Below are 26,225 nucleotides of genomic sequence, written 5' to 3' on the forward strand. Positions count from 1 at the left end.
AGGGGAAGGTTCATGTGATTAGACAGCGTGAACCAGGAGGGACTCTAAACTGATAATAGAAGTAGGCGGGAAAACACATGAATGGAACAGAGGCGTGTGTGGGTGTGGCTTAGAAGGAGTATTGCATGAAAGAGTGGAGGAGAGGAGAGGAGAGTAAGTGAACTACTCTTCCTGATTGAACACCCAGCAAGCTCCACGTATTATCTATCTATCCATGGACCATGTTCTGGCCTCGTAAACAGAAGAATCTTCTTCATGTGGGTTTTAAATCTCAAAGGGAATACTAGAGCGCTACGGCCGAAGCAATCCGCGAGCGAATTGAGAATGGGAGCCATGTTAACTGCGTACCCTTCTCACTCATGGTAGTAACATTATAACACAACCATTAATAACCCACAACTAACTATCTTTAACAGGATAAAACACCATAGCACACAACAATTTGTGACTTAAACAATTTCGAACACTAATCATTTTACATTTACAAATTTACACCGCCGGACGGCATGTTGGGTAACATTATAGCTGCTAGCTAGCCAGGTAGCATAATAGTCTGTTAAGCTGGGAGAGGCTCCGGTCACTACTGCACATTCAAGAACAGAGAAGAAAGTTAGAGGATGAAGAATGAAAGACCGGAGATACACCAGAACAACGTATGCGCAAGAGAGTATTTTATATTGTCATCCAAAATGGTACTCAAATAAAATACTTAAAAGGTATATCAGGTATGCTGTGTACAAGTTAATACAATCTGTCTATCACTTCCCTTCATACAGAAGCTCTCTTGTCGAAGGCCACTACAACCCAAAGGCATCTCCGAAACAAGGGGACGTGTTAGTGGGGGAGAGCTTCCTGAGACCACAGCCCAAAAATGAATCCAAATCCACAAAACTAAACTAAACGTTGCTTCCCAATGCCTGTCCTTAACGCTCATCCCTCCCAGCTAACACATGGGGCAGTACACGGTTACCAAGCCTACATGAAACTGCACAGTGTGTAAGCTCTCTGTGTCTCTGTGTCCCCAGGTGATGCAGGTGGTGAGGGAGCAGATAACCAGGACGCTGTCCAGTAAGCCCACCTCCCTGGAGCTCTTCAAGAACAAAGTCAATGCACTCAACTACAGCGAGATCCTCAAACTGCGGCAGACAGAACGACTGCACCAGGAAGAGACTCTTGCTCCACCCGTACTGTGAGTAGCAGGACGTTTAAAGATTAGTTATTTGATGAAACTATTTACATTTGCACTTTTTGGTCGCCTTATTCGATGACTTTGTTTCAGCTGCATGGCAGAAGATGTCACATCAGATCATCCTCCTTCTTCTGATGCGCACAGGGTTCAGGGTTTAGTTATTATGTGGATTTTTTTTTTAGCAGTAGCTATTTTGTCTCCATGGTCCTGGAGAAAAATTACAATGAACAATCAGATTGTTGTAGAAAAAGTCAACGTTTACATGCACACTAATATTCCACTATTATTCCGAAGATGACAATGTTAGGAATTGGATGCAGGTCATGTAAACATCATATTCTGTTTGGATATTCCAAATTAGGCCTTATTCTGAATGTAGCATTTTAAGACGTGGGATATGCCGATATTATTCAGGTTTTAGAATCATTCTATGGACATACTGTATATACAGCACATTTGCAATATGCGTCTCAATTGTTATTTGTTTTTTTACCACAGATTGCAACACAGACTTTTCCCTATTTACGGTCAGCTCTGTGCGTTGCTATGGTTGTTGTACACAAACCAACTAGCCAACAGTTTGTAGGGCTGGGCGGTAGAGATGCATACCCACAAGGAAAGCCCACATTTCTGGTCAGAAGGAGAAACACACCTACCTTCAAGCATTATAAAATACTTGGATATCAACATCCAATTTGGATATGCGCATATATGGCAATGCCGACTTTTTCCAAGAAGGTGGTTAAAGAAATAAATGAGGGAGGCTGTGTTCGCACGGTCGAACAAGTGATGCAAAAAAGCAAAAATGGCACACGAGAATATAGCCATGTAAACAGCTTAGTTGGAATATTGTCTTTTTCAGAACTAGTGCAGTGCCCATTGAAAATGTGACTGTTTGGAACGGGACGAATGCTGGCCTGTGGTATTGTTGCTTGTAGAATTCATCAAAACCAAATTGTACCCCAAAATTACTTACAGAAGGACCCCAAACCACTTAATATGCAACTCCCCTGCATAGCCTACTACTAACTTATTGATTTACCTGACAGAGAACGTTGCAGATTCAGAATGTAATCACAAAATATCACAATGAAAATGTAATCAGACGTTAGCCTCATGGCAGTGTGCTATCCACCTAACCCGTTATGAGAGCTAATCAGCACATATCTGAGTTAATCACCACCAGAACCGGACTGTTTGTGTGTGTGCGCGCGCGCGCGGAGAGAGAGAGACGGTGTTGCGTCGAATGAGCGACTAGTTAATTTAAAGAGTGTGAAAGATCCGAGTGAGTCACGACTCAAACAGGTTTAGTGCTCAGTCAGTGTGCGTGCAGTGTGAGAGGGGGAGTGGCCAGCGGCTAGAGTGGCAAAAGCCAATGTGTGCTTCTTTTACCGACAATATCTTTTGCATTTCTAATCCAAACAACATCAAACTTGGCACTACACTTACTCGTGCCTGTAGCAAGACACCTGTCAAGTTTGAAATCCATCGGACTCTCGGTTCGAGAGATATGCACATAACACCCCCCCCCCACACACACACACACACACACACACACACACACACACACACACACACAGACAGACAGAAAGACGTTCCTGCAATTTATAGATAGATAAGGGCAAAACCATAGTATTTTGTGCACGTTAGGGGTGCATGATATATCGACTCAATATCGTTATCGCGATATCGCGCAATATTATATCGAAAGTGTTGCGATAAGTATGCAATATTTTGTTTATTTTGTGGAGCGCTGCGTCCCATCTGGCTGTGTGGCTTAGTTGTGTTTGATTTAGAGCCCGCTTGAAACGCTATAATGATCATCATTTCATTGGCCAGTTACCGTGCCACTTGCACATGTTAGTACACATCAGCACACAGGTCCACTACGTGACAAACCCTATGGAGCGTACCACGTGTGTGCACATTTCAACAGTGTGACAGAGTAAGTGAAGAAATAGATAGAGACAACAAAACGGAACGAATCAGAGAAGCGAAAGAAAAGTTGTGTCCTGTTCTCTTTATTTATATATTTTATACTGTCCAACCAGTAAAACATGTCCTGTTCTGTAGACATGGTCCTTATTTATATATTTTATACTGTCCAACCAGTAAAACATGTCCTGTTCTGTAGACATGGTCCTTATTTATTTATTCATGTTGTACCAGTCCAATATGACTGTCAGTTGACATAAACCTTGTGTTGTAAGAACACTTGTTTAGTGCACGTAAACGTAGTGTCCATAGCACAAGCTGACCAGCTGCTCTATTGACGACTCCAGATAGTTCCCACCCCTATGGAACCAGCTGACAGGTCAGCAGCCATACTGTAGTCGATTACCGTATGCTACTGTTTGTCACTAAACACGGAGTGCAACAGTGTGTTGCTGTCACATTGAGGGTTCATCCATGCAGGCTTAGGGTTTATTTTTGACAAAGCTGCTGTCTGTCCTGTGACTCCCCGTCTGATTTCGGATAAATGATGAAGATAGAACTGATTATTGCCCTGGCAATGTGATGTGCTTTATCTTGCCTTTTTAATGTCTTGTGTTCAATTTTGGTTTGTCTTGTACTGCAGTTTGGTTGTGAGTTCCTTCACAGTAAAAATGATGCTAATACCATGTGGCCAAGCATTTTGTTGAGCCTGTTTTTTCTTTCCAAGTGAGCTCAAAGAGCGCCTGAAGCCAGAGCTGCTGGAGTTGATCCGCCAGCAGAGACTCAACAGGCTGTGTCAAGGAACAATGTTCAAGAAGATTAGCAGCCGACGCAGACAGGGTGAGAAACCACACACACACACACACACACACACACACACGCATGTGTTTCACTATCTTTGTGGGGACCCGTCATTGACATAATGCATTCCCTAGCCCCTTACCCTAACCTTAACCATCACAACTAAATGCCTAACCTTAACCCTTACCCTCACCCTAACCATAACCTAATTCTAACCCTAATCCTAAAACCAAGTCTTAACCCTCAAACAGCCCTTTAAACTTGTGGGGTCCAGCATTTTGGGCCCCACAAGGCTGTGCAGACCCCACAAGTATACTGTATTCCCGGTTTTTGGACCCCACGAATATAGTAAAACAAGCACACACACACACACACACACACACACACACACACACACACACACACACACCCTAAAAAAAGACAGCAGACTGTGTCTTGTTCGCCTAACCCAGGGGTGTCAAACTCAATTTGACTAAGGGCCACACTGGAAAAAGAGAATCACATCAAGGGCCAGACATGTAGAGTTTATTAACATGCTTTTTATTTAATCGAAAAAGTAAAATATCTTTGACTCAATTATTGCATGTCTCATATAGTCTTCTCACTTACAGTTTGGGCCACATAAATCCCTGAAAAAGTCAGCAAAAAAGTTCCAAAGCTAACCTAGAATTTAGCAAATCCAGCAAAACAATGATTACATTTTCTAAGTAGGCCACCACACAGCCGACTCACAACAACCTCTTTCACAGCCTGAATATGCAAACTCTCTGCTTCTGGGGGAATTTCTGAGTTGGCAAATTTGCCAAATTCTGCTTTGAGTGTCACGTAATTGCAAGTTGAAAAACAGTTTCCCATGTTTTTGGTTTGGCGCACAACTAGGTAGGCCAAAATATATTGTGAACCTAGATTGCTATACGGGCCAGATCAGAATTAGCGAGGGGCTGGATTTGGCCCGCGGGCCTTGAGTTTGACACATGTGGCCTAACCTCTCTGATTGTCTGTCTGTTTTTCTCAGATAAACTGTGGTACTGCCGCTTGTCGCCCAATCACAAAATGCTTCACTACGGTGATGTGGAGGAAGACCTGGACAACCCACCAATCGAAACACTGCAAGAGAAGAGTGAGTGAAAGCTGGCGTGGGGCGTGGCAGATGTAAAGATTTAAAATTAGTAGGAGAGCCGATTTGGTTTAAATAAATTAACTTCCCCACCCCTCCCCCCTCCTTCAGTTCCAGTAGCAGATATCAAAGGCTTGCTGATGGGAAAAGACTGTCCTCACATGAAGGAGAACAAAGGCAAACAGAACAAGGTGAGCAGCACTCCCTGTCTTTTCCCAGTATGCCCATGCTCATCATGCTCACACCTCACTGTGTGTGTGTGTGTGTGTGTGTGTGTGTGTGTGTGTGTGTGTGTGTGCGTCCCTCACTGCAGGAGGCGCTGGACCTGGCATTTAGCATCACATACGATGTAGAAGAGTACAGCCTGAACTTCATCGCCCCCTCCAGAACTGATGTGAGTCTCTCCTCTTGTATTAGTTTCTGTGTGTGTGTGTGTGTGTGTGTGTGTGTGTGTGTGTGTGTGTGCATCGTAATGTCCAGTAGGAACATAAAGAGTATACTCCCCGGCTTCCTCTCTCTGCCAGTTCTGCCTGTGGACAGATGGACTGAGCGTTCTCCTGGGCCGCGAGATGAGCAGTGAATCCATGCGCAGTGAGCTGGAGATCCTGCTCTCCATGGAGATTAAGCTCCGCCTTCTGGACCTCGAGAACGTTCCCATCCCCGACAGCGCGCCGGTCGTCCCCAAACCACCCAGCAACTACAACTTCTGCTACGACTTCAGCCAGACTGAGCAGTAGAGTGTGCGCACTCGCTGTAGTGCAAGTAGGCTGTGTGAATGTGTAAATATATATTGTGTGTGTGTGTGTGTGTGTGTGTGTGTGTGTGTGTGTGTGTGTGTGTGTGTGTGTGTGTGTGTGTGTGTGGATGTCTGAAATAAGAGGCCTGTGTGTATGGTGAAACCTGACCTGACTTATTCCTATAACACAGATTTATAATAATATTTGTTCTTCATAGTCTCACAAACAATTGAACAGGAGAAAACCTGTGGAAACTACAATGGTGTTTGTGGGTGTAATCTGCTACCAAATGGCTGTCGACTGTACTAAATGCTGCAGATTATCTGGGAGAGAAATATCTTCAGTTGGTCTCTCCATTCATGATTTCTCCTCACTGCACTGGGAACTTTAACACAGCTCCAAAAACCACAAAACAAATGGCAAAAATGTAATTCTAAATACATTAGAGCCCGACCGGCCGATATCGATACAAATATTTGGTGATTTAAAAATCCGATATTCCGATATATCGGCCGATATGTATAAAAATAAATAAATCCAGAAACACCAACGCTCATAACATGGTTGAAGAGTGTTTCGTCCGTTTTTATTTTATTTTTTAAATATTCATTTATCGGCCATTATAAATGCAGATACTGATAGTTTGGTTAAATGCCTAATATCGGCCCACCGATATATCAGTCGGGTCCTACAATACATGTATTGTACAATACAGCCACTAAAGTAATGGTACTTCTGTTTTGTAATCATTTTATATTTCTAGATATATCTAAAACTGTGTATCATACATGAAATGTTCTTGTGTGCGCGGCTGGTTTTTACTGGTTGATGCTTTGCTCTTTGTCTCAAAATGCTGGTTGTGCTCATTTGTTAAATTCTTGTATTTTCTGTTGCTTTTTTTAAAGGTCCTATGACATGCTGCTTTTTGGATGCTTTTATATAGGCCTTAGTGGTCCCCTAATACTGTATCTGAAGTCTCTTTTATATAGGCCTTAGTGGTCCCCTAATACTGTATCTGAAGTCTCTTTTATATAGACCTTAGTGGTCCCCTAATACTGTATCTGAAGTCTCTTTTATATAGGCCTTAGAATCGACTCAACATGATGACGTTTTATATAAACTTTTTATTGATTTTGATTTGGAGGGATTTTACTGCTATTTGTCTGATTTAAAGGCTTATTCTGTACAGAACACATGTTGTATGGCTGATAGTTATGTTTAGAAGTCAGAGAGACATATATGTTCAGATTACGGATCATCTACAGTGTAAATCAGCAACAGATCGCATGTAGAGCATTTTGACAGCTACTCTGTCATAATAAAAACAACTGGAGACTGTGTAGGAGCTGATATATGGGTCTGATAACATTTTATTAAATCGGAATCGGACCACAGTGTTTCTGGGACTTCCTGTTCAGCCTGAAGGCTGCTGGAAACGGCTGGAAACTATCTGACTTGACAGCGGATTTTTGTCACCGCCCCCTGCTGCTCCCGCCTGCTCTCGTCCACTTTACAGGCGAGGCCCAGTTCATCTCAAACGAGCCTGATGTCTCTCTCTCTCTCATGGGTGGGCCAAATTTTCTGGGCGGGCAAAGCAGAGAAAGGGGAGGTAACCTTTCCCCTTATGATGTCATAAAGGGAAGATTCCAGATCGGCCCATCTGAGCTTTCATTTTCTCAAAGGCAGAGCAGGATACCCAGGGCTCGGTTTACACCTATCACCATTTCTAGCCACTGGGGGACCATAGGCAGGCTGGGGGAACTCATATTAATGTTAAAAAACCTCAAAGTGAAATTGTCATGCCATGGGACCTTTAAATGGGCATTCATTAGAACACAGTGCCTTTTCCAGATATGGTACATGATATACTAATTTCTCAACATATGAACGACGAATACAGTATGTTTTCAGCCTAAATATACTGTACCTGATATAGGTACCGGCATTGGTACGGCTCAGTATGATTACTGTGGAGCAGAGATGCTCTAAAAGCTCTGTACGACTTTTATTTGTTTTTTTAATAGCGATGCAGATCTGCAGTTAAGGCATCATGAGGTTTCTGTTTGTTTTTAACAATTGACAACTATACCTTGTCATAATCAACATTTTGATAATGAGAAAAACTTGTAACAAGATTTATATCCAACTATCAATCACTCCTGTATATATCTGTGTGATACAGTACGCAACTGTCTCAAATCAGATCTTGAATTCATTTTAAAACGGATCAATTTCATACATGGTGCTTATATGATGGCGGCAACATGCTCAGTCACAGCGTGCTACACTCTGACTCACCAAGCACTCAGTGGTGACACTCCAGGTCTACAGTATATCACGTCGTGTGTGTTGAGTGTTTTTCTGATGTTTAGAAAAGAAATGTGTTATTTCATTTAACGACTGTCCTCTGCAGTGCATTCCTGACACACAACCCTCTGTGATAATATCATATGCGCTTTGGGTGACTTCACATGAATAAACAGTTTGATTAATGATGACAAGCGTATGTGTGTGTTTTGCTCAGGCATAGTAGCCAAAGTGTATTTATAAAACAGCATATTTTATTCTTGATTTTTCACGTTTACAATCAGGGTTTCCCCTCTGGTATAGTGCAGCATACAAAATGAATTAACAATGCACATAATAGTATAAATGGATATTGTTCCTAATGAGGTTGGCCAAGACAACAGATGAATTCAAGTTAGTTCAGTTTGTAGTTTTTTGGTAAGCTTGTAGCATCTAGTAATTACAGCACGTCCACAGATTTTCATTGGAAAAAAATGTGACATGATTTCTCTGCTATTTGTGGGCTATTACTCACTTTCAATAAATTCCTTAAAATTTGAGACTCATTCTGAGCACGTGCTTATCACATCTGATAACGCTGGCAGTTTTCAAAGAACCCTTAAATTTTTCAAACCGTTACGTTTAACAGAGGCAGGCAAACTGCTGACGTGCTCTAAAGAAAGTCATTTCCAAAAAAGGCAAGCTCCATCTTCTGAAAGAGACCACGCTAGATGAATCGCTTGCCATCATTCACCTTCGCCTCAGTATTTGGCCTTTCTCTGGGTTCTAAAAGTTGAAGTTGAAACTATTTGAGGACCACTATTTCACTTAAATATACATCTTTACTTCTACTTCAGCAACAAAGAACTGTCGTTAGAAAAAATATTTCTACTGGTTTTTAATCAAGAAAATCAAAAACACTGATACCAAAGCTATACAGCCTGCGCGTCCATATCAAGTCTTACTTTCTTTTATTTCTCAAAACAACAGAAATGTGCACTTAAGGAAAAAGAATTGTGTCCACAGCTATTACAATTTTAGTCAAATTAGTTAAAAAATATGAAATATATAATTACATTATATATATTAAAAATATAATTTCAATCTTAACAAAATTATTTATGTGACAGCTTCTTTCATTTAGTTTCTGTGCCCAACCTTCAGCTATGTTGAGTATTTATGATAACTATGATGAGATACTGTTTACCTTGTAGAGACAGTAGATATAACCACCATAAATGAAAAATAACAAGCTAAATCTCTCGTTTGGGCGACATGTCCCTCCTCCAAAACGTGGACCAAATAACTATTCACTATAATGAGATACTGTGAGAATATTTTCTTCTTACTGTTGCAGCCGTGTGTCAGTTTCCAGGGATTCTGATGACGCACCATATAAAGTGAACATAAACATTACATCCAAACTTGGACTAAACAGTTAATTATCTTATTTTTCATATTAGTTTTAAACAAGTGGTACCTGTCTCAAACTAAAGACCACTCACAGGGTGACGTATAGACGACATGATAATGCTCCCACTTTAAAATGACAACTTTTCAACATTTTCCTTCAGTTCTTGTGCAAATTGCTGAAATGTGCAAGGGCCCAACCCATGGAGCAGGCTGTGGTCAGCAGTCATCCAGGACATTCATTCAGTCATTCAGTGTAAGGGTCAGATCAAACCCACCTATGCATTTGTAGTGGACATTTTCCAAGAAGGGCAGCTGTGATTGAAGCAGGTCCACAGCTGTTATGGAGATGTTTTTGCACCTTGAGATGTCGAGTGTTTTCAGGCGGTTACAGTGCTGCACCAGCAGTAACAAGGACCTGCAGGGTTCAGTTCAGTTCAGTTCAATTTGATTTGTACAGCATGTTTAAAAACAACCATAGTTGACCAAAGTGCTTAACAAGCTCAAAAAACCCAAAATTGATAATATACACTAGAGCCCGACCGATAAAGGATTTTTAAGGCAGATATCGATACAAATATTTGGTGATTTAAAAATCAGATATTCCGATATATCGACGGATATATATTTAAAAAAAAATCCAGAAACGCGTAACATAACATAAACAGATTTCCCTAACATTAGTTATTTGTAGTTTTTTATGAGTCCTCACTAAAATAATATGATAATGCAGTTTAGAAAATAAATGTGTTTGTTTTATTGTCACAACAGAACAGAGGAACATCAAAATATATTAAAGTTCTGACAAATAAAACGTATAAAAATACAAACTTAACATATGAAACTTGAAGTCCTTTGAACACAAACACAATAACAAAAAAAAAAAAAAAAAATCAGTTTTGCCAACAGGGACGTTGTAGAGCGCCCTCTGGTGGACAAACTATGCAACATCAACACTCATAACATGGTTGAAGAGTGTTTTGTCCGTTTTTATTTTATTTTTTAAATATTAATTTATCGGTCATTATAAATGCCGATACCGATAGTTTGGAAAATGCCTAATATCAGCCGGCAGATATATCAGTCGGGCTCTAATATACACAAACAATACACAATACAAAATATCCAACAGTAGAAAAAGGGTCAAGGTGTCAAAGCTCAACTTGAATTGAAAGCCAACGAATAGTAGTGGGTCTTAAGCAGCGGTCCGAGTACTTCTTATATGAATATGTCAACTATTACTATACCAGAGGTCACCTTTATTTTTTTATCTGGATCTGGGAACATCGAGGAGCATCTGATTGGAAGACCTCAGTGCTTTGACAGGTGTGCGGACATGTAAAATCTCCGATAAATAAGAAGGCGACAACCCATTTAAAATAAAAAAAAAAAAAAGCAATACAATTTTATAATCAATCCTGAAACGGACAGGAAGCCAGGGGAGCGAGGCTAAAACTGGGGTTATGTGGTCACGCTTTCCCGGTTAAAAGCCGAGCTGCTTCTGGACTACCTGTAACCGACGAAGAGAGGACTGATCCAATCCAACATATAAAGAGTTACAGTATTCTAATTGAGACGTATATGTATAACTCTTTCAAAATCCTTGGGTATCGGGTAGGGCGAGAGCGTGCCTATGTTCCCACAGCCCTATGTTCCCACATTTCTAAGATTTTTTTTGAAAATTAGGCCCTATGTTCCCACAGTTCCCACATTTCTAAGATTGTTTTTCCAAAATTAAGCCCTATGTTCCCACATTTCTTAGAATTTTTTTTTTCACTGAAAATTAAGCCCTATGTTCCCACATTTCCTTTTTCATAAATTTGTATCAGATTTCATCCCCCTTTCTCCCACTTTGGTAGCCAATTACACCCAACCTATTATCCAGTAGCAATGGACTACAGATGGAATGTAACCCTAACCCTAACCCTAACATAGGGCCTAATTTTAAGAAAAACCTTAGAAATGTGGGAACATAGGGCTGTGGGAACACAGGGCCTAATTTTCAGTGAAAAAAAAATTCTTAGAAATGTTGGAACATAGGGCTGTGGGACCATTGGGCTGTGGGAACATGGGGCTGACCCCGGTAAGGCTTATCTCACAGGTCAAGAAATCAGGGATTCACCCTTAAATCTGAGCTACAGATACAGTAGACATTGTATTGTACGCCACTCACCTGTCAGTGATGTTATTACAACAGGAGAGGTAGAGATGCTGCAGCCTGCGTAGGTACGGTGCAGCCTGTGCCACTCCGCGGTCACTGATCCCCGGGCAGTGGCTGAGTGCCAGGCTGGTGAGGCTGCGGCAGTGCCAGGCGACTGACGCCAAGCTGGCGTCGGTGATCTCCGGCAGCATGGAGAGAGACAGGCGACGGAGGTCTGGGTAATGCACCACCTGAGGAGAGGAGAGGGGAGACACTATTAAAAAGGTATAGTACGCGATGTTAATCCAATACACTCTCTATTTTCAGTGTGCGCTGAAAAATAAATCTAGTGTTCCTACACAGCCCTGGCTGTGTAAATGCAAAACAAACAGAAAGGTGCGAACAGCCAATCAGCAACAGGCGGCGCGTGCAAGCGAGTGATGGGGGCGGGGGGAGAGGGGGGAGGCATTATCAACAAGAAGAGTTGGCACTTGACAAGAGAAGCCGCAAAAGAGGAAAAGGACTGAGTAGTCACCCCTAAGAATAGAAATTAAAAAAGAAGTTGTATGACCAATATGGACTCTGCCATATTTTGTTAAGTGCATTCCTGCTGCAAACTGAGACGTGCGTCTCCCCGGCCTCCCACCTGTGTGATGCTGCTGTCGGTGAGTTTGGGGCAGGCCGAGAGGTCCAGCTCCTGCAGCCGGCTGAGGGCTAAGAGTGAAGCTCCAGCCTGCTGTCTGAACTGCTGCAGGTCATTCTGGGTCACCAGCTTGGGTCGATCCTCGAACGGCAAACGAGGAGGCTTGAAGAAGCCCATGTTGCCGAAGGTCCGGGTGAACCTGGGACCCTTGTCTCCCTGTTGAAATAAGTGCATTATTACAACAGCTGTGACGCGTTTACTTCTTTACTCCTAAAAGTGAAGGTACTGTAAAGGCCCAAGCGCACTGAAAGCAGCTAACACACACCAAGTGTTACGAGGCACGTCACACTGCTTTGAAAAAGGAGGGATTGATGCGGTGGCGGATGAAGGACAAGCAAGTATACTTTAACGTATATATGTACTATGATTTAAGTGGCCTCCGCTGTCACTGCAGAAAAGAAAATCCTTCATCTGTTTGGTGATGAACTGTGACTGCAGTGTCGGCGCCTCTGGTCATCTATGCATCATGTAGCCTATAAGCGTGTTCTGTAGCCTACAGTCGTTATTAAAGGACAATTCCGGCGCAAAATGAACCTAGGGGTTAATAACGTGTGTGTATCGAGTCAACCGTTCTCTAGGATATGTTTTCATGCTAATCGAATGCGTCTGTAGCTTTAAACAAGCTACCGCAAACCGGTGGTTAGCTGCTAACGCTAGCTTTCGGGGCAGATGGTAAATCGCTATTTCTATACCACTAACAAGGCTCAAAATAGCACCACACACGGTAGCATAATGAGGGTCCCTACATGTAAACCGAAGCATTGAGAACTTTGTAAGTGTACAGACAGTTTATTAAAAAGACAGATTATAAAGACAGTAGCGTTCATGTTTACATGCGGGCGCCATCTTGGATAACAGTCATGAGCAGTCGAACGACAAACGCTGTGCAACCAGTAACCAGTAACATAGCTCAAGGACGGCGTTTGTGTCCATTGAAGTGTGGTGCTATTTTGAGCCTTGTTAGTGGTATAAAATAGCAATTTAATCTATCTATCTATATATATATATATATATATATATATATATATATATATATCTCTATCTATCTATCTATACATACACACACAGGCATATAGCTAGCTATGTAGCTATAGATCTTAATACAGCCATGCTAGCTACCCCTGATGTTAGCAACTAGCTAGCTAGCCGATAGCCCACCAGTTTGGGAAATGCTAATGACGTTACATCCACGTAGCTAACAGGCTTTACAGCATACATACATCCCTCGGCTGTATCATAACTTCATAAGATAATACCATGGACGTATTAATAGAACACATGGTGAATTACAACCATTAGCTATATCCATTATTACAGCTAGCTACATGACCTCGGGAGAACAGTCGTGAGCGGGTGGGCGCAGTCCCGCGGCTCTGCTCGCATCCATTATGCACGTTCATCATACCTAATTTAATAATTCAGGATTCGCTACTAGTGAATGTTAAAAATGTTAAAAACGTGACGTTTTAAACAAGGACCCTTTAATTGTTTGGGCTGGTAAGTTGATATACCCCGAAACAAATGATCCGCTGAAATATAGACGTCTCTTTCGCCATGCAAAGTCTATGTGAAAAGTCTTTCTGGGCCATGGGGTGCAGTACCACCCCTATCCGCTAAGCCCATGGTGGCTTTTAGACATGGCGCTCTTCCTGGGGGCTTGGTCTGTAGCTATTGAGGAGGAGAGAGGGGGAGCAAGGTTCAGGGTGGGGGTGTGGCCTTGACAACTGCCATGCTTTGCTTGTTTTCAAGCCATGATGTCTCTCTCTCTCTCTCATGGGTGGGCCAAATTCTCTGGGCAGGCAAAGCAGAGAAAGGGGAGGTAACCTTTCTCCTTATGATGTCATAAAGGGAAGATTTCAGATCGGCCCATCTGAGCTTTCATTTTCTCAAAGGCAGAGCAGGATACCCAGGGCTTGGTTTACACCTATCACCATTTCTAGCCACTGGGGGACCATAGGCAGGCTGGGGGAACTCACATTAATGTTAAAAAACCTCATAAAGTGACATTTTCATGCCATGGGACCTTTAAGGGTGACCTAAGTCATGGCGCATTGCACGCAACTTTGTTTACATTGATTTTCCACCACGAGCACACAGCGACAAACACAAATCAACAGAGAACTCTGTCGTCAAACATTATCTAACAAGTGTAGTGAAGCGGCTCTGTTGTTAAGGCTAACGGTGCTCAGTTAGCACAATGACATCATGTTAGAAAGCACAGCCGAAACGATGGGTCATAAACTAGCTAAGTAAAAATAGTGTTAGCTACGATGCTAACGGCATTAATAACTAAGCCAAACGGTGCCGTCACTACTATTTTAGTGATTTATAAGCAACCTTTTTCTTTTTCTGAACACGTTCCGGGCCTTTAACTAAAACCACATAACCAAAGGGAAACAAGGGAGATCAGGAACAGCAGCAAACAGCCACAGGCAAGTCTAATGCAACCACCGATAGGGGGAACTGTAATACACAAAACTCTTTCCATAAATAGTGAGCTTTTCTGAAACACTGCCGGCTCTGTGGTGTTTGCACTTCAAATCTGATGCCTGCAGTGTCCATCGGAGCATCAAATGAGGCGCATCAATTATTGCTTTCAGTGCGATTGGGCCTAAAACTTGTCATGTCTGTGGTTCTCACCGTCTCCTGGTCAGGCTCACATCTGGCTGTTTCCACCATCCCCAGCAGACCCCAGTCTGTGACTTCTTTGCACCAGCCGAGCCGCAGAACCACCAGCCTCTGCAAGTATGTTGCTATAGCGCGCACGGACAGGTCGGTCACATTTACACACGATGTCAAGTCTAGCTCACGCAGAGTATCCCCAAGAAGCTGGGTGAGAGAGAAAACGGCAAGATCCTGGAGAAGAGAGAGGGGGAAAAAGAAGTATGCATGTAATCCATGTAGATTCAACACAGACACACATGTAAACACACACACACACACACACATATATTGTGTCACTGACTGACCCTAATGTAGGTGCAGCTCTTGAGGTTGAGTGTCTCCAGCTGTGCTCTGGCAGCACTGGATTCCGTCAAGCCGTTCACTATCTCTGTCCCGCTGACGTGCAGACACTCGGACAGATCCAGACTCCTCAGGGACGACACGGACAGAAGGTCTGCCAGGCCTGAGCACGACACAACATTATCACTCAGTAATAACACATTTTCTAGCAGACAGGAGGCTGGGGTTGTTCATGTGCATGGAGGGTGTCAAATGGGAAGATATTTCACAATTAACAAAACCTTGGATTGCATTTATTATGAATATTCATGATCCCCAGAGAATGATTTACAGAATTACAGTGAGTTTCTGACCTTTTGTCTGGCGCCACCATCAGGTAAAATATTTCCTTTTCCTATCACCTTGATCAATGAAAAAGCATCTCAAAAACAATGGTTTGGATTTACATGCCTCCAGGGGATGAATCCTACAATGTTTAGTGACCCCCCTGACTTTTGTTCTAGCCCCAGCCTAGTCTCACATTGCCAGACCTTCCTCCACAGCGCTGCGGAGGAGGGTCTGGCTAGTCCATACAACATTCCTGGATGGGAGAAAAATGTGCTCTAGTGTATTGGCATTTCTTTAAACCAATTACAATCGTCTTTGACGGTGCTAAGCGCCGGACGGAGCCAGGATGGCGCTGCAAAATAGCCTCGGGAAGGAACTTGTTTTGGTGGAACGTGTACGTTCAAAAGTTGTTTTATTGGTGCAACAGAAAACTCAGATTGGACAGATAGTCTAGCTAGCTGTCTGGATTTACCCTGCAGAGATCTGAGGAGCAGTTAACCATAGTCCTCAGAAATCCACCGGAGTTTAAAATGCCAACACAAAGAAAGCAGAAGGTAACGGACATCCAGCCGAAATGAGGGACATCCGGCAGAATTTCCGGCGGCACCAGAGCAATCCCGGAAGTGGAACGTCGTGGATATAGACTAGTCCCAACCAAGAGGCCTTTACACAACGGGGACGTGATTAATAAACGACACATAATGTGAAATGCTCGCCTGCGAATATCTGCCTTTGTCAAGGTTGAAAGGAGTAATAAAGTTTGCTGGTCTTGGTTTATACTACGGAGCCTCTGTGTTGTTTTATAATCCTCATATGTATAGGTACTACGTGATTGGTTGATGCCTTCCAAACGCTCTGAAAAATCGAAAGCTTTTTTAATATTTGTATTTGTGTTCTGTGTGAAAGTGTTCATGACAAAAACAACAGTTCGGAAAAATATACTGACGTGCAAATTTAATCGCACAAGACCTTAAAGGGTTACTACCGTTTTTTTTTTTTCAACCTGGAACCTATTTTCCTATGTTTTTGTGTGTAAGTGACTGATAGGAACAACAATCTTTGGAATTGGTCCAGTATCAAGCGTGAACGCTGTAACCGACAGCCACAGACCTGGCTGCAATGTAACCCTATGGGGCAAATGGGCACTGTCAATTTGGTCCACTAAAAGGCTCATATTTTAAGTGTCTGACAACATTATAGAAAGGATCCCTACAGAGATAGGCCTTTTTAAAACATCTTTAAGACCTTTGTGGTTAACCAGAAACAGCACTGAAGTCACTAGTGCTAAACCCACCAGACTCCATTTAAAAAACACATTTTCACATATACATCGGTAAACTATGTGTTTATTTCAACCCAAACTAGAGTTGTGATGGTTGGAAAAGTGGAAAGACGACCCAAAACGGCTTTTCATAGTTTTATTTTAGTTCCTTTCGACTTTGAATGAAGTGTATTTTACGATGCTAAAATTACTGTTTATTTACATGGAGTCTGGTGGCTGTAGCGAACGCGATTACGCAAATGTTTTTATGTTTACAAAAAGGATCTTACTCTTTAACAGAAAGGTCGACCTCCTTAGAAATCCTTTCCATAATGTTGTCAAACACTTAGAACATTAATCTGAGCCTGTCAATGGCAAAACAAGCACTTTTGTGAAAGTAAATACAAGCTGAACAACTACATTGTAGCTTGTTTCGCCGCTGCCGATCACAGCGATCTTGCTTAATACTGGACCAATGATCAAAGATTGTTGTTCCCATCAGTCACTTAGACATGAAAACATCCAGGTTCAGGGTCCAGGTTGAAAAGGTTAAAACGTTTCACTTGAACATAATTCTTTAAATCTAAAAGGCCGACTGAAGATTTTCTAAACAAATTCATGCTCCCCAGTTGATAAACCCTTCTCAATTTGGACCCGATCAGCTTTTCTTCAACCTGTGGTAAAATTTGCGGAGCACTTTCATTCTGGATACAGGATACGGCATTTCATTCTTATTAAGCTTATGGCCTTTTCACTAGTGCTATAATCAGGACAAACAAAACATTTTAGCTCCACTACTGATTAGGCTCTTAAGAGTAGCTGATGATTCAACTCTAAAGGCTCTGACACACTAACCCGACGGCCGACCTTCGGCAGAAAAGGCAGTCGGACTGACTGCCTCCCCGAGTTGGTCAAAAAAGTGCCTCAGAACACACCGAAGCGACGCCGACTTGAGCGTACGTTCTGCGCGTGCGCGAGACGTAATACATCTCCATAACAGCAGGCGGCGCTAATCTGTATTGTCGCCCAAAAAAATTAAAACTGGCAGCTGATTGGACGAATGTGTCACGTGGGTCTGGCTGCTCCCGGATTTTACAATCGGCATAATGGTGGCTTCGTTCGGAATACAATCTCATATTTTAGATAGTTCACCGAAACGTGTTTCTGAAAACATTTTAAGAGAGAAATAGGCCGTGCAGTTGCTGAATCTGTCTTCATTTCAGATCGACAAAGGTCAGTTTAAAAGATTTTTGTCAGATTTTGAGAGCCGTTAGTAGGGCTGGGCAATATATCGATATTATATCAATATCGTGATATGAGACTAGATATCGTCTTAGATTTTGGATATCATAATATCGTAATATGGCTTAAGTGTTGTCTTTTCCTGGTTTTAAAGGCTGCATTACAGTAAAGTGATGTCATTTTCTGTTACCAGACTGTTCTAGCTCTTCTATTATTTTTACCTTTACCCACTTAATCATATCTACATTACTGAAGATTTATTTATTATTTATCTAAAATCTCAAGTGAAGATATTTTGTTAAAGCACCAATTGTCAACCCTAGAATATCGCCACAATATCGACATCGAGGTATTAGGACAAGAATATCGTGATATCTGATTTTGTCCATATCGCCCAGCCCTAGCCGTTAGTCACGCTCATCCCGCTCGTCATTTCCGGGTTAGCGCTCCACCAATCAGATTGGCCATTGAGTCCAACTGCCCGCCTTCGATTCAACGTGTCAAATTGGCCCAAATGAACGGCGGCACAGAACACACCGAACAGACTCGAGTCACTTACCTCGCCAGACTGTCCCACGGTGTGTCAGGGCCTTAAAGTGCCCATATTATGAAAAAATCACTTTTTCTGGGATTTGGGGTGTTATGTTGTGTCTCTGGTGCTTCCACACACATACAAACTTTGAAAAAAATCCACCCATGCTGTTTAGAGTGAGACACGGTTTCTGAATGTGTTGGGCTACCAAGAAAGGAGTTTTGCTATATTTACAAATGAACGTGTACCTTTTTCGGTGATCCTCCAATCACGGGACAAGGAGAGGTGTGTCAGGGACTTGAGGCCCTGTGCTATGGCCTCTACAGACCTGCTGGTCAGCTCGGTGCAGGCACTGATGCCCAGTCTCTGGAGGCTCGGCTGGTGCTTCACCAGAATCTCCATGGAGTAGTCGGTCAGCTCCTTACAGCCGTGCAGACACAGTTCCTCTAAGACCAAATCCTGAACCTGGAACAGAAAGAAGAAATTCAAAAAAGACTTAAAATCCTACAATATGGGTATTTTATGGGGACAAGCAATTAAAACTCTTTTATCTTCAAAGAAGTTAAAGGACATGCTAAAATCATGAAAAGATTCTACATCAAAAATGAATGGATGAATGTTCTTAGCCAGTATAAAAGCAGACTATTTTCTCCCTGCACACAGGTGGCGATATGACATGAGCAGTTTCATTTGTAAACAATCATTCCTGGCTGCTAAAGCAATGAAAAAAGCCGTTGCAAGGGGAGCGTGCCTATGTCCCATAGCCCTATGTTCCCACATTTCTAAGATTTTTTCAAAATTAGGATCTATGTTCCCACAGTTCTCACATTTATAAGATTTTTTTCCAAAATTAGGCCCTATGTTCCCACATTTCCTTTTTCATAAATTTGTATCAGATTGTATCCCCCTTTCTCCCAATTTGGTAGCCAATTACACCCAACCTATTATCCAGTAGCAATGGACTACAGATGGAATGTACCCCTAACCCTAACAGAGGGCCTAATTTTAAGAAACATCTTAGAAATGTGGGACCATTGGGCTTTGGGAACATAGAGCTGACCCCGTTGCAGGGACTGAAGGCATCCTGACCTGTGCAACCGTGCGTAGTGACTCAGGGGTAATAGAGGTTCTGCTGAGGTCCAGAGATACAAGGGTGGATTTCTGCTCTGTTAAAAACCTCCGCAAGTTCCTCAGTGACAGCAATGCTGAGGAATCGCTAACAGCTCCCACCGGGCACCCTCCATACGGGTCGAACTCGAAGGCGATATGGCAGCCAGCCAGCGAGAGGCGGCGGAGGCGCGGGGTGCAGCCGGTGAGCCGGTTGAAGGTGAGGTCGGAGAGGTAGCGTATGTCGGACAGGTCCAGCTCCTCCAGACCAGACAGAGCTGACCTGACCTGCACAAAAACATGGGAGTTTGACTTGAAAAATGGAGCATTACTACAAGCACAATAAAACTGTGCAAACACAACATTTAACTGTGTGAAATGTTACATCTATCTGCTGTAATACTGAGGGGCTGCCCATCAGTCGCCCTCATGATTACATTTCTAATCACTGCTAATGCACTTTCTCCCCAGAGGACTAGATATAGAGAGAGATACTAATACTGGAAGAGCTATGGAGGCTGAAATGTAAGAGAAAGCTGAATCTAATAGTGCTCAACAAAAGGTAGAAAGCACTGTATGTTTATTGATATTATTAGCTGGCAAACTGCGTAACAGATAAAACGGATGTAATGCCTTCATTTTATGCCTTTTTAGGCTGACTATATTTTATCAAATCGAAACAAAAGATACATAGTACAACAGAAGAAGTTACTAACTGCTAGTTCAAAGACATTAAATGTAATGTAAAAATGTAAATACAGTAAGTGCCTGTCCGTCCAGCTACTCTTCATATTTATTTTGAAAAAAATAATGCAATGAATTAGTTTAGAATTTCACATACTTAAATATGTGTTTAACAGTAGCTTGACCACAACAAATTGTATGAATTCGAGTCAAAAGCTAACATGGTAGTTTTTTACAGCTAAGCTAGTTATGTTAGCTCTAGCAGGAGTCTAACTGGGTTTTCTTTTTCCCTCCAAGGGAACAAGTGGACCCAAACCGTGCCAGTAAAATACATAAGAGAGCCACCGGAGCCCCTCACTGTAGGGGCCAAACATTCAGGCCTGTACCTTTCTCTTGGCGTACGCCACACGTGAACTTGCTACTTGTTATGGTGAAAGATGACTCATCTGGCCATATCACTTTTTTCACATCTCTGTAGACCAGTGCCTATGGTATTAGCACCGCTGAGCTCTAAAATGTGCATTCCTCTTTGTAATAAGGGGTTTATGCACTGCAACCCGACTGTTACTGTTCTTGCTGACAGTCTGATCCTGTCCTGCATTGACATTCACAGTCACCTGAGGAAAAGCTGTGCTTATTTTTTCCTTTACACATCGCACTAATGTGTCATCAAATGTGCACTGTCGACCACAATTTCCGACCCTGTTTACTGATTTACTGAAGCTCCTGCCGTCCGTGTACCAACAATAAAACCCTCCTTCAAAGTCACTTAGGTTACATTCACACCGCAAGTCTTAATGCTTAATTCAGATTTTTTTGCTCAGATCCCATTTTTTGTTTGGCTGTTCACATGACACATGACATTGTAAAATGTGGCCTATATCAGATTTCAGTGTGAACTGTTTGCGGTTTGGAACTGACCCGCATGCGCTAAAGAACAATAACAATGACATCAGACACAGCACGCTGTTGCACTGAAGTTAGGGAGGTTATGGAGGAAGTAAGCATTTTCGCTTTTATTTCAAAATGTTTGTGTAATGGCAGCTGTAACATTAATGAGAAGGTGCTGAGGAGGAGAAGAATGAAGAGAAAGAGAGACAAATTGGCCTAACCCTAACCCGTTTGCTATTTTTTCAAAAACGGAGCAGTTACGGTCTGATTCAGGACCACATATTATGGAAGTGGTCTAAATCTGCCACTTCCATCAATCCACTGCCTACAGTCTGAACGTAGCCTTAGAACTTTTCCTCTTGCTATGGTGATCCAAAATCAGCATCAACTGGGTTTGGCAGCATTTGTTTGGCAGTTGAGTTCAAATATCAACAATCTTAGCGCAGAATCACCTGCTGCACCTTTAAGAAGCTGAAATCAAAATCAAAGACACTAAAAAAATGACGTTTAATCGATTATCAAAATAAGCTGGCGCATAATTTAATAGTTGACAACTAATCAATTAATCTTTGCAGCTCTACATCTCACTCTTACATAATATATAATACCTGCTGTCTGTGTTCCTCCCTGGAGAGGAAAGCCCCAGACATGAAGAGGCTGTTCAGGCCCCGGAGGTTCAGGCTGCGGAGGGAGGTGAGGCGAGGGAGGAGGGCCAGCAGAGAGGCCTCTGTGACACTGCTACCAGGCAGGGCCAAGCTCTCCAACTTAGAGCCCAAGCACAGACCCACCTGAAGAGGCAGAAAGACAATCACGCATGAGGGGAGATAGACGGAGAGAAGAAATGTTCAGAATTCAAAGAGAAGATAAAGAGGAACAGGTTGGAGTAACGCAAGCAAATGTGGAAGCAATGGAGAGGTAAAGGTGGCAGGAGGACAGAGAGAGAGAGTGTGTGGGCAATGTGGTTTAATTCACTACCTGCTGTTTCCATGCCATAAAAATGACATATGAACTGTGTGTTACGGTTATAGAATCACCAAATTCCCTAAAATAATCCAATTCCTACATCGACATGCTAAGTAAATGTAAACACTGGTAGATTAAACGTTGTCCTTATCTTTCTAGGCAACAGTTGAGATTTTACAATTTGGTTATCCACAAAATCTTGAACGGGAAATTCAATGCTTGCACATTATCACGCAAAGACACACCCATTATTGTGATAAAAGTCAATGAGGGTGAATTTCAGAGTAACTCCTGCAGCTGCTTTGAACTTTGGACCACAATGTGGATTGTGTACTACGTCCTGGTCAGTTTTACAGGAAATTAAAATGATAAGAGATACCATGCAAATACTTAACACAATGTGTGTTTTTAAAACATGTTCTTGTTCCTGGCTTATACTGCAATGTTAGCCATTCAGGAGGGGAGAGCTCTTTTCTTGCCAGATGACAATGTGTTTCTGAGTTGAATAAAATCCAATCAACTTGGGTATGCTCAGATTTTTTTTCCCCCCCAAGGCTTTTAGATGCCCTCGAGGTGGGGGGGGGGGATTCTCTGGAACAAACAAGGCGTGTGATCATTTGAAGTGAAAACACAACGCTCAATAAAATCAGAGTTCACATGACAACAGCAATGTGATTTCTCCAACAAAAGCGACTGTTTTAGTACAGAGGGGAGACATATTTAAACACAGACGATCAGAAATACTCTGATCTCTACACAGTTATATATGTTTCACCCATCCACTGCTGCTTCCAATGTATCTTGTTTGGCCTTGATGTACTATAAAGAGGGATTTATTTTGGGTTTATGAGGGAGCTTCAGGTGTTCTTTAGTAAAATAAGTAATAGTTCAGTGAAACAAATTCTTAAATTAAAGCTTTTGGCAATTTTACAGAAATATCTATCATGATTAAAGATCATCTAGTCATCCAGACAATACTTATCTTCTTAGCTTTCATCTTCAGCTATGAAAAGCTGAAATTCTCAATATGTGTTGGAGAGTAACTATCTGCATGCATGCAAACCTTAAGTATGGAAGTGTTTTTAAAGGGGCGCTATGCAGTTTTGGCCATTTCTTCGCTGTTTTCTCACTTTTTGCTCGCAGGTTTCTCTATAGAGTTCCCCCTACAGCTGCGGAATAGATATTTGGCAGCTCCGACGTTTACTCGTGTCTGACTCCTGACTCGGTCAGTCTCTCGTTTCCTCTTCCTCTGTTCCTCCAACAATGCTTTCCTAGCTTTCTGCTTCTTTTTTGCCGACTCAGCCATGACGATAGTGTGAAAAACTCCATCGCTACCTTGTTTTTATAGCTAGCCGGTTCCTGAATGGGCGTATGTGTGCAGTGCCGTGAAGCAATTCATTACATGGCGAGACCTGATATCATGTGATATTTCCTGATGCTGAGGCCGGCGGCTCGCCGGCCAAAAGTTGCAAGGGTGGTTTTTCAGCTCACAGGCACTAGGGGGGAGCGAGACGACCACCATTCAACCCAAGAAAAAGTCATATAACCATTCCGATGACTCCGAAGCGGTTCAGTTAAGGTAAATTAAGCTAAAAAACTGCATAGTTCCCCTTTAATGGTAACAGCATACTGCACCTCCAGAAGCAGTGATCTGGACATACTGAAGCCATCGAGCTGGCTGATAATCAGACCACAGCGGGACTTTCTGCCCAGACCCCTGATCAGCTCCAGGGACGAGGCCGAAGCCGGGAAGCAGAAGGTGATCTTCCTCTGCACAAATCAAAACACATTCACAGGGGTTAAAGCAAGAAACCATTTGTGAGCCTGAAATGCTGCCCTGGAGGAAATGGGTTACAATTGGTATTCAATAAAAGTATTATATAAATGTAAAATTGCTCCATATGCCTAAATTCAGCCATGGTGCCTGAGAACTGTGAGCCCTGGATTTAGGTTTAGTTTACTTTGCCCTCAGGCATACAAAGACTCATGCAGATCCTTCAGCAGTCACATTTCAAATCAGACAACAGCCACTAGGGCTGCACAGTGAATCGCAATATTATCGAAATCGCAATATGGACTAGTGCAATATCCAAATCGCAGAGGGGCATAATATTTGTTAAAGGCAGAATATGTGTCTAACCATTCTGAATGAAGTATTGTAGTGCTGCAGAGAAGTCCCGGCCTACAAATCCTATCCTAGAGACTACAGAAAACATCTTTGTTTGGTACAGATCCTCGCAAAAATCACACTATAATCATTTTTTTAATTTTTTTAAGATTTAATATTAGTCAATGAAAATGAGAATAATGATACAAACATGATCATTCGTCATATCAGTGTAATCGGAATAACTGCTGTGTTTACTGTTTTTTTTAGCTATTTATTGAGAACATGGAATGAATGTGTATGTGTAGATGAATGTGTATGTATATATATATATATTTTTTTTTACTCTATGCTGCTATTTGGAGAGGATGTCTCCAACAGAATTTCGTTGGTATACAATCACAATAAAGATCTATCTATCTATCTATCTATCTATCTATATCGTGAATCATATTGCAATCGCAATATCAGTCAAAATAATTGCAATTAGATATTTTCCTCATATCGTGCAGCCCTAACAGCCACTGTGTCTACAGCTTCATAACTATTTAATATGCAGATTTATCAGGCATTATGATCTAAAGCAAATTACCTGAGAGTCCTGACTGGCATAGTACCAGCTGCGGCAGACCAGCGAGGCTTCCTTCCTGTCTGAAGCGTGAAGAAAGCTCAGGATGTAAACTATGATCTACAGCAAGGGATAGGAATACAGCATTATATTACATTAAAGTGTATTGACACTGGAAGAGGTCACTTGACAGCATCTTATTAACTCAAATGACAAGCATACTGTATGACTGAATGACATCCTGTGACAAGAACATCATTGTGCGCCATTGAGGACTATCACTGGGGCTCTACTGACAGCTCTCATATATACTGTGTGTGACAGTATAAATATGAAGCAGGTGTTTGTGTAAATAAAAGAGTCTGTTCTAGCTTTTCTTTTCTTGTTTGAACCATTACATTAACTCACCTCCAGAGGCAGCTCAGGTGTTTCTATAATGTCCTCCCAATTACAGTCTTCCATCTCGGCTTCTCATTCGTCATTATAAAGAGCTCCAGAACATCACGAGTGACTCAGTTAGCCGTTCACTAGCTAACATTATCTGCACGAGTTAAAAAGCTGTTTACCGTTAGCGTTCAACTCGCGTCCTTCTTATACGTTAACTAATCAATAAAACGACCAATTTCAGATGACTGGAAGCCAATGAAGAGCTACGTTGTCTGCTGTCATCTCACTAAGCTACTTTACACTGTACCACAGGCTCTACATTTCCTTTGGCAGTCTGACGTCGGTTGCATCAGCTGACCGGAGAAGGGAGCGTGGGATTGTGGGATATGAGGTTTTCACTTCTATTCACCTTGTTCTTTGGAATTAACAACGCATTTCTTTGTTTTAACCCTGTTGTTCTACCTTTAGCTGGAGTGCTTTTCCAGCCCCACCACAAAGTCAGTTAGTAGTAGCCTATACGCTTTGACCTAGATACATATGGAAAATGTATTTCTCCTGCCACTGGACTTTCCACTGACGTTGACACCGGTGTTGCGGTAAAGTCTGTACCCGCCCCCCGTCGGATGCAACGCCAAAAAGAACTGGAAGTTTCGAAATTTCCCTGAAAACAGAAATTAGCTGTTTGATGCGAAAATTAACAGGGCATCATTGCAAATTAAATTCACTAACTGAAAAAACAAACACACACCGGCCCAGTTAGATAGATAGATAGATAGATAGATAGATAGATAGATAGATAGATAGATAGATAGATAGATAGATAGATAGATAGATAGATAGATAGATAGATGGATGGATGGATAGACAGACAGAT

The 26,225-nt window shown here is 42.1% G+C and overlaps 2 protein-coding genes across 7 annotated transcripts in view; one reads left to right on the top strand and one right to left on the bottom strand.

The window, feature by feature from the left end:
* Positions 1–6,192, top strand: part of elmo3 (engulfment and cell motility 3) — a 30,383-nt gene extending 24,191 nt beyond the window's left edge. For 3 of the 5 annotated variants that reach the window (XM_031303851.2, XM_036002753.1, XM_036002754.1), the window contains 7 exons: positions 1,026–1,189; positions 3,852–3,964; positions 4,941–5,045; positions 5,154–5,233; positions 5,356–5,436; positions 5,567–5,833; positions 5,880–6,192. In XM_031303851.2, coding sequence (XP_031159711.1) covers positions 1,026–1,189; positions 3,852–3,964; positions 4,941–5,045; positions 5,154–5,233; positions 5,356–5,436; positions 5,567–5,779 — 756 coding nt within the window. In that variant the 3' untranslated portion in view covers positions 5,780–5,833; positions 5,880–6,192. Of the gene's footprint in view, positions 1–142; positions 278–1,025; positions 1,190–3,851; positions 3,965–4,940; positions 5,046–5,153; positions 5,234–5,355; positions 5,437–5,566; positions 5,834–5,879 lie in introns of those variants that run through there. The other 2 variants (XM_036002755.1, XM_036002752.1) reach the window with 2 other exon arrangements.
* A 2,126-nt stretch (positions 6,193–8,318) lies between these two features.
* On the bottom strand, positions 8,319–25,705 carry lrrc29 (leucine rich repeat containing 29). Of its 2 annotated transcripts, none has more exons than XM_031303852.2 (11): positions 25,373–25,705; positions 24,989–25,084; positions 23,925–24,059; positions 21,935–22,114; positions 19,734–20,039; positions 18,893–19,109; positions 15,288–15,445; positions 14,959–15,174; positions 12,262–12,474; positions 11,649–11,866; positions 8,319–9,893 (listed from the first exon to the last, which is right to left on the bottom strand). In XM_031303852.2, the coding sequence occupies exons 1-11, from the start codon at positions 25,424–25,426 to the stop codon at positions 9,719–9,721; spliced, it is 1,968 nt and encodes a 655-aa protein (XP_031159712.1). In that variant the 5' UTR covers positions 25,427–25,705; the 3' UTR covers positions 8,319–9,718. The 2 variants fall into 2 exon arrangements, with proteins under 2 accessions (XP_031159712.1, XP_031159713.1); XM_031303853.2 differs by having other exon boundaries at positions 24,989–25,047; positions 25,373–25,704.
* Between the last annotated feature and the right edge of the window lie 520 nt (positions 25,706–26,225).

The sequence above is a fragment of the Sander lucioperca genome, chromosome 7 (assembly GCF_008315115.2).
Source record: "Sander lucioperca isolate FBNREF2018 chromosome 7, SLUC_FBN_1.2, whole genome shotgun sequence".
In the NCBI taxonomy this organism is placed as follows: Eukaryota; Metazoa; Chordata; class Actinopteri; order Perciformes; family Percidae; genus Sander; species Sander lucioperca.

Coding starts and splice junctions, on each gene's coding strand:
- lrrc29 (XM_031303852.2), bottom strand. CDS start 25,426: ATGGAAGACTGTAATTGGGAGGACATTATAGAAACACCTGAGCTGCCT. Junction 20,040..21,934: donor GGGAGGAACACAGACAGCAG/GTATTATATATT, acceptor GTTTTTGTGCAG/GTCAGGTCAGCTCTGTCTGG. Junction 15,175..15,287: donor AGAGCTGCACCTACATTAGG/GTCAGTCAGTGA, acceptor TCTCTTCTCCAG/GATCTTGCCGTTTTCTCTCT.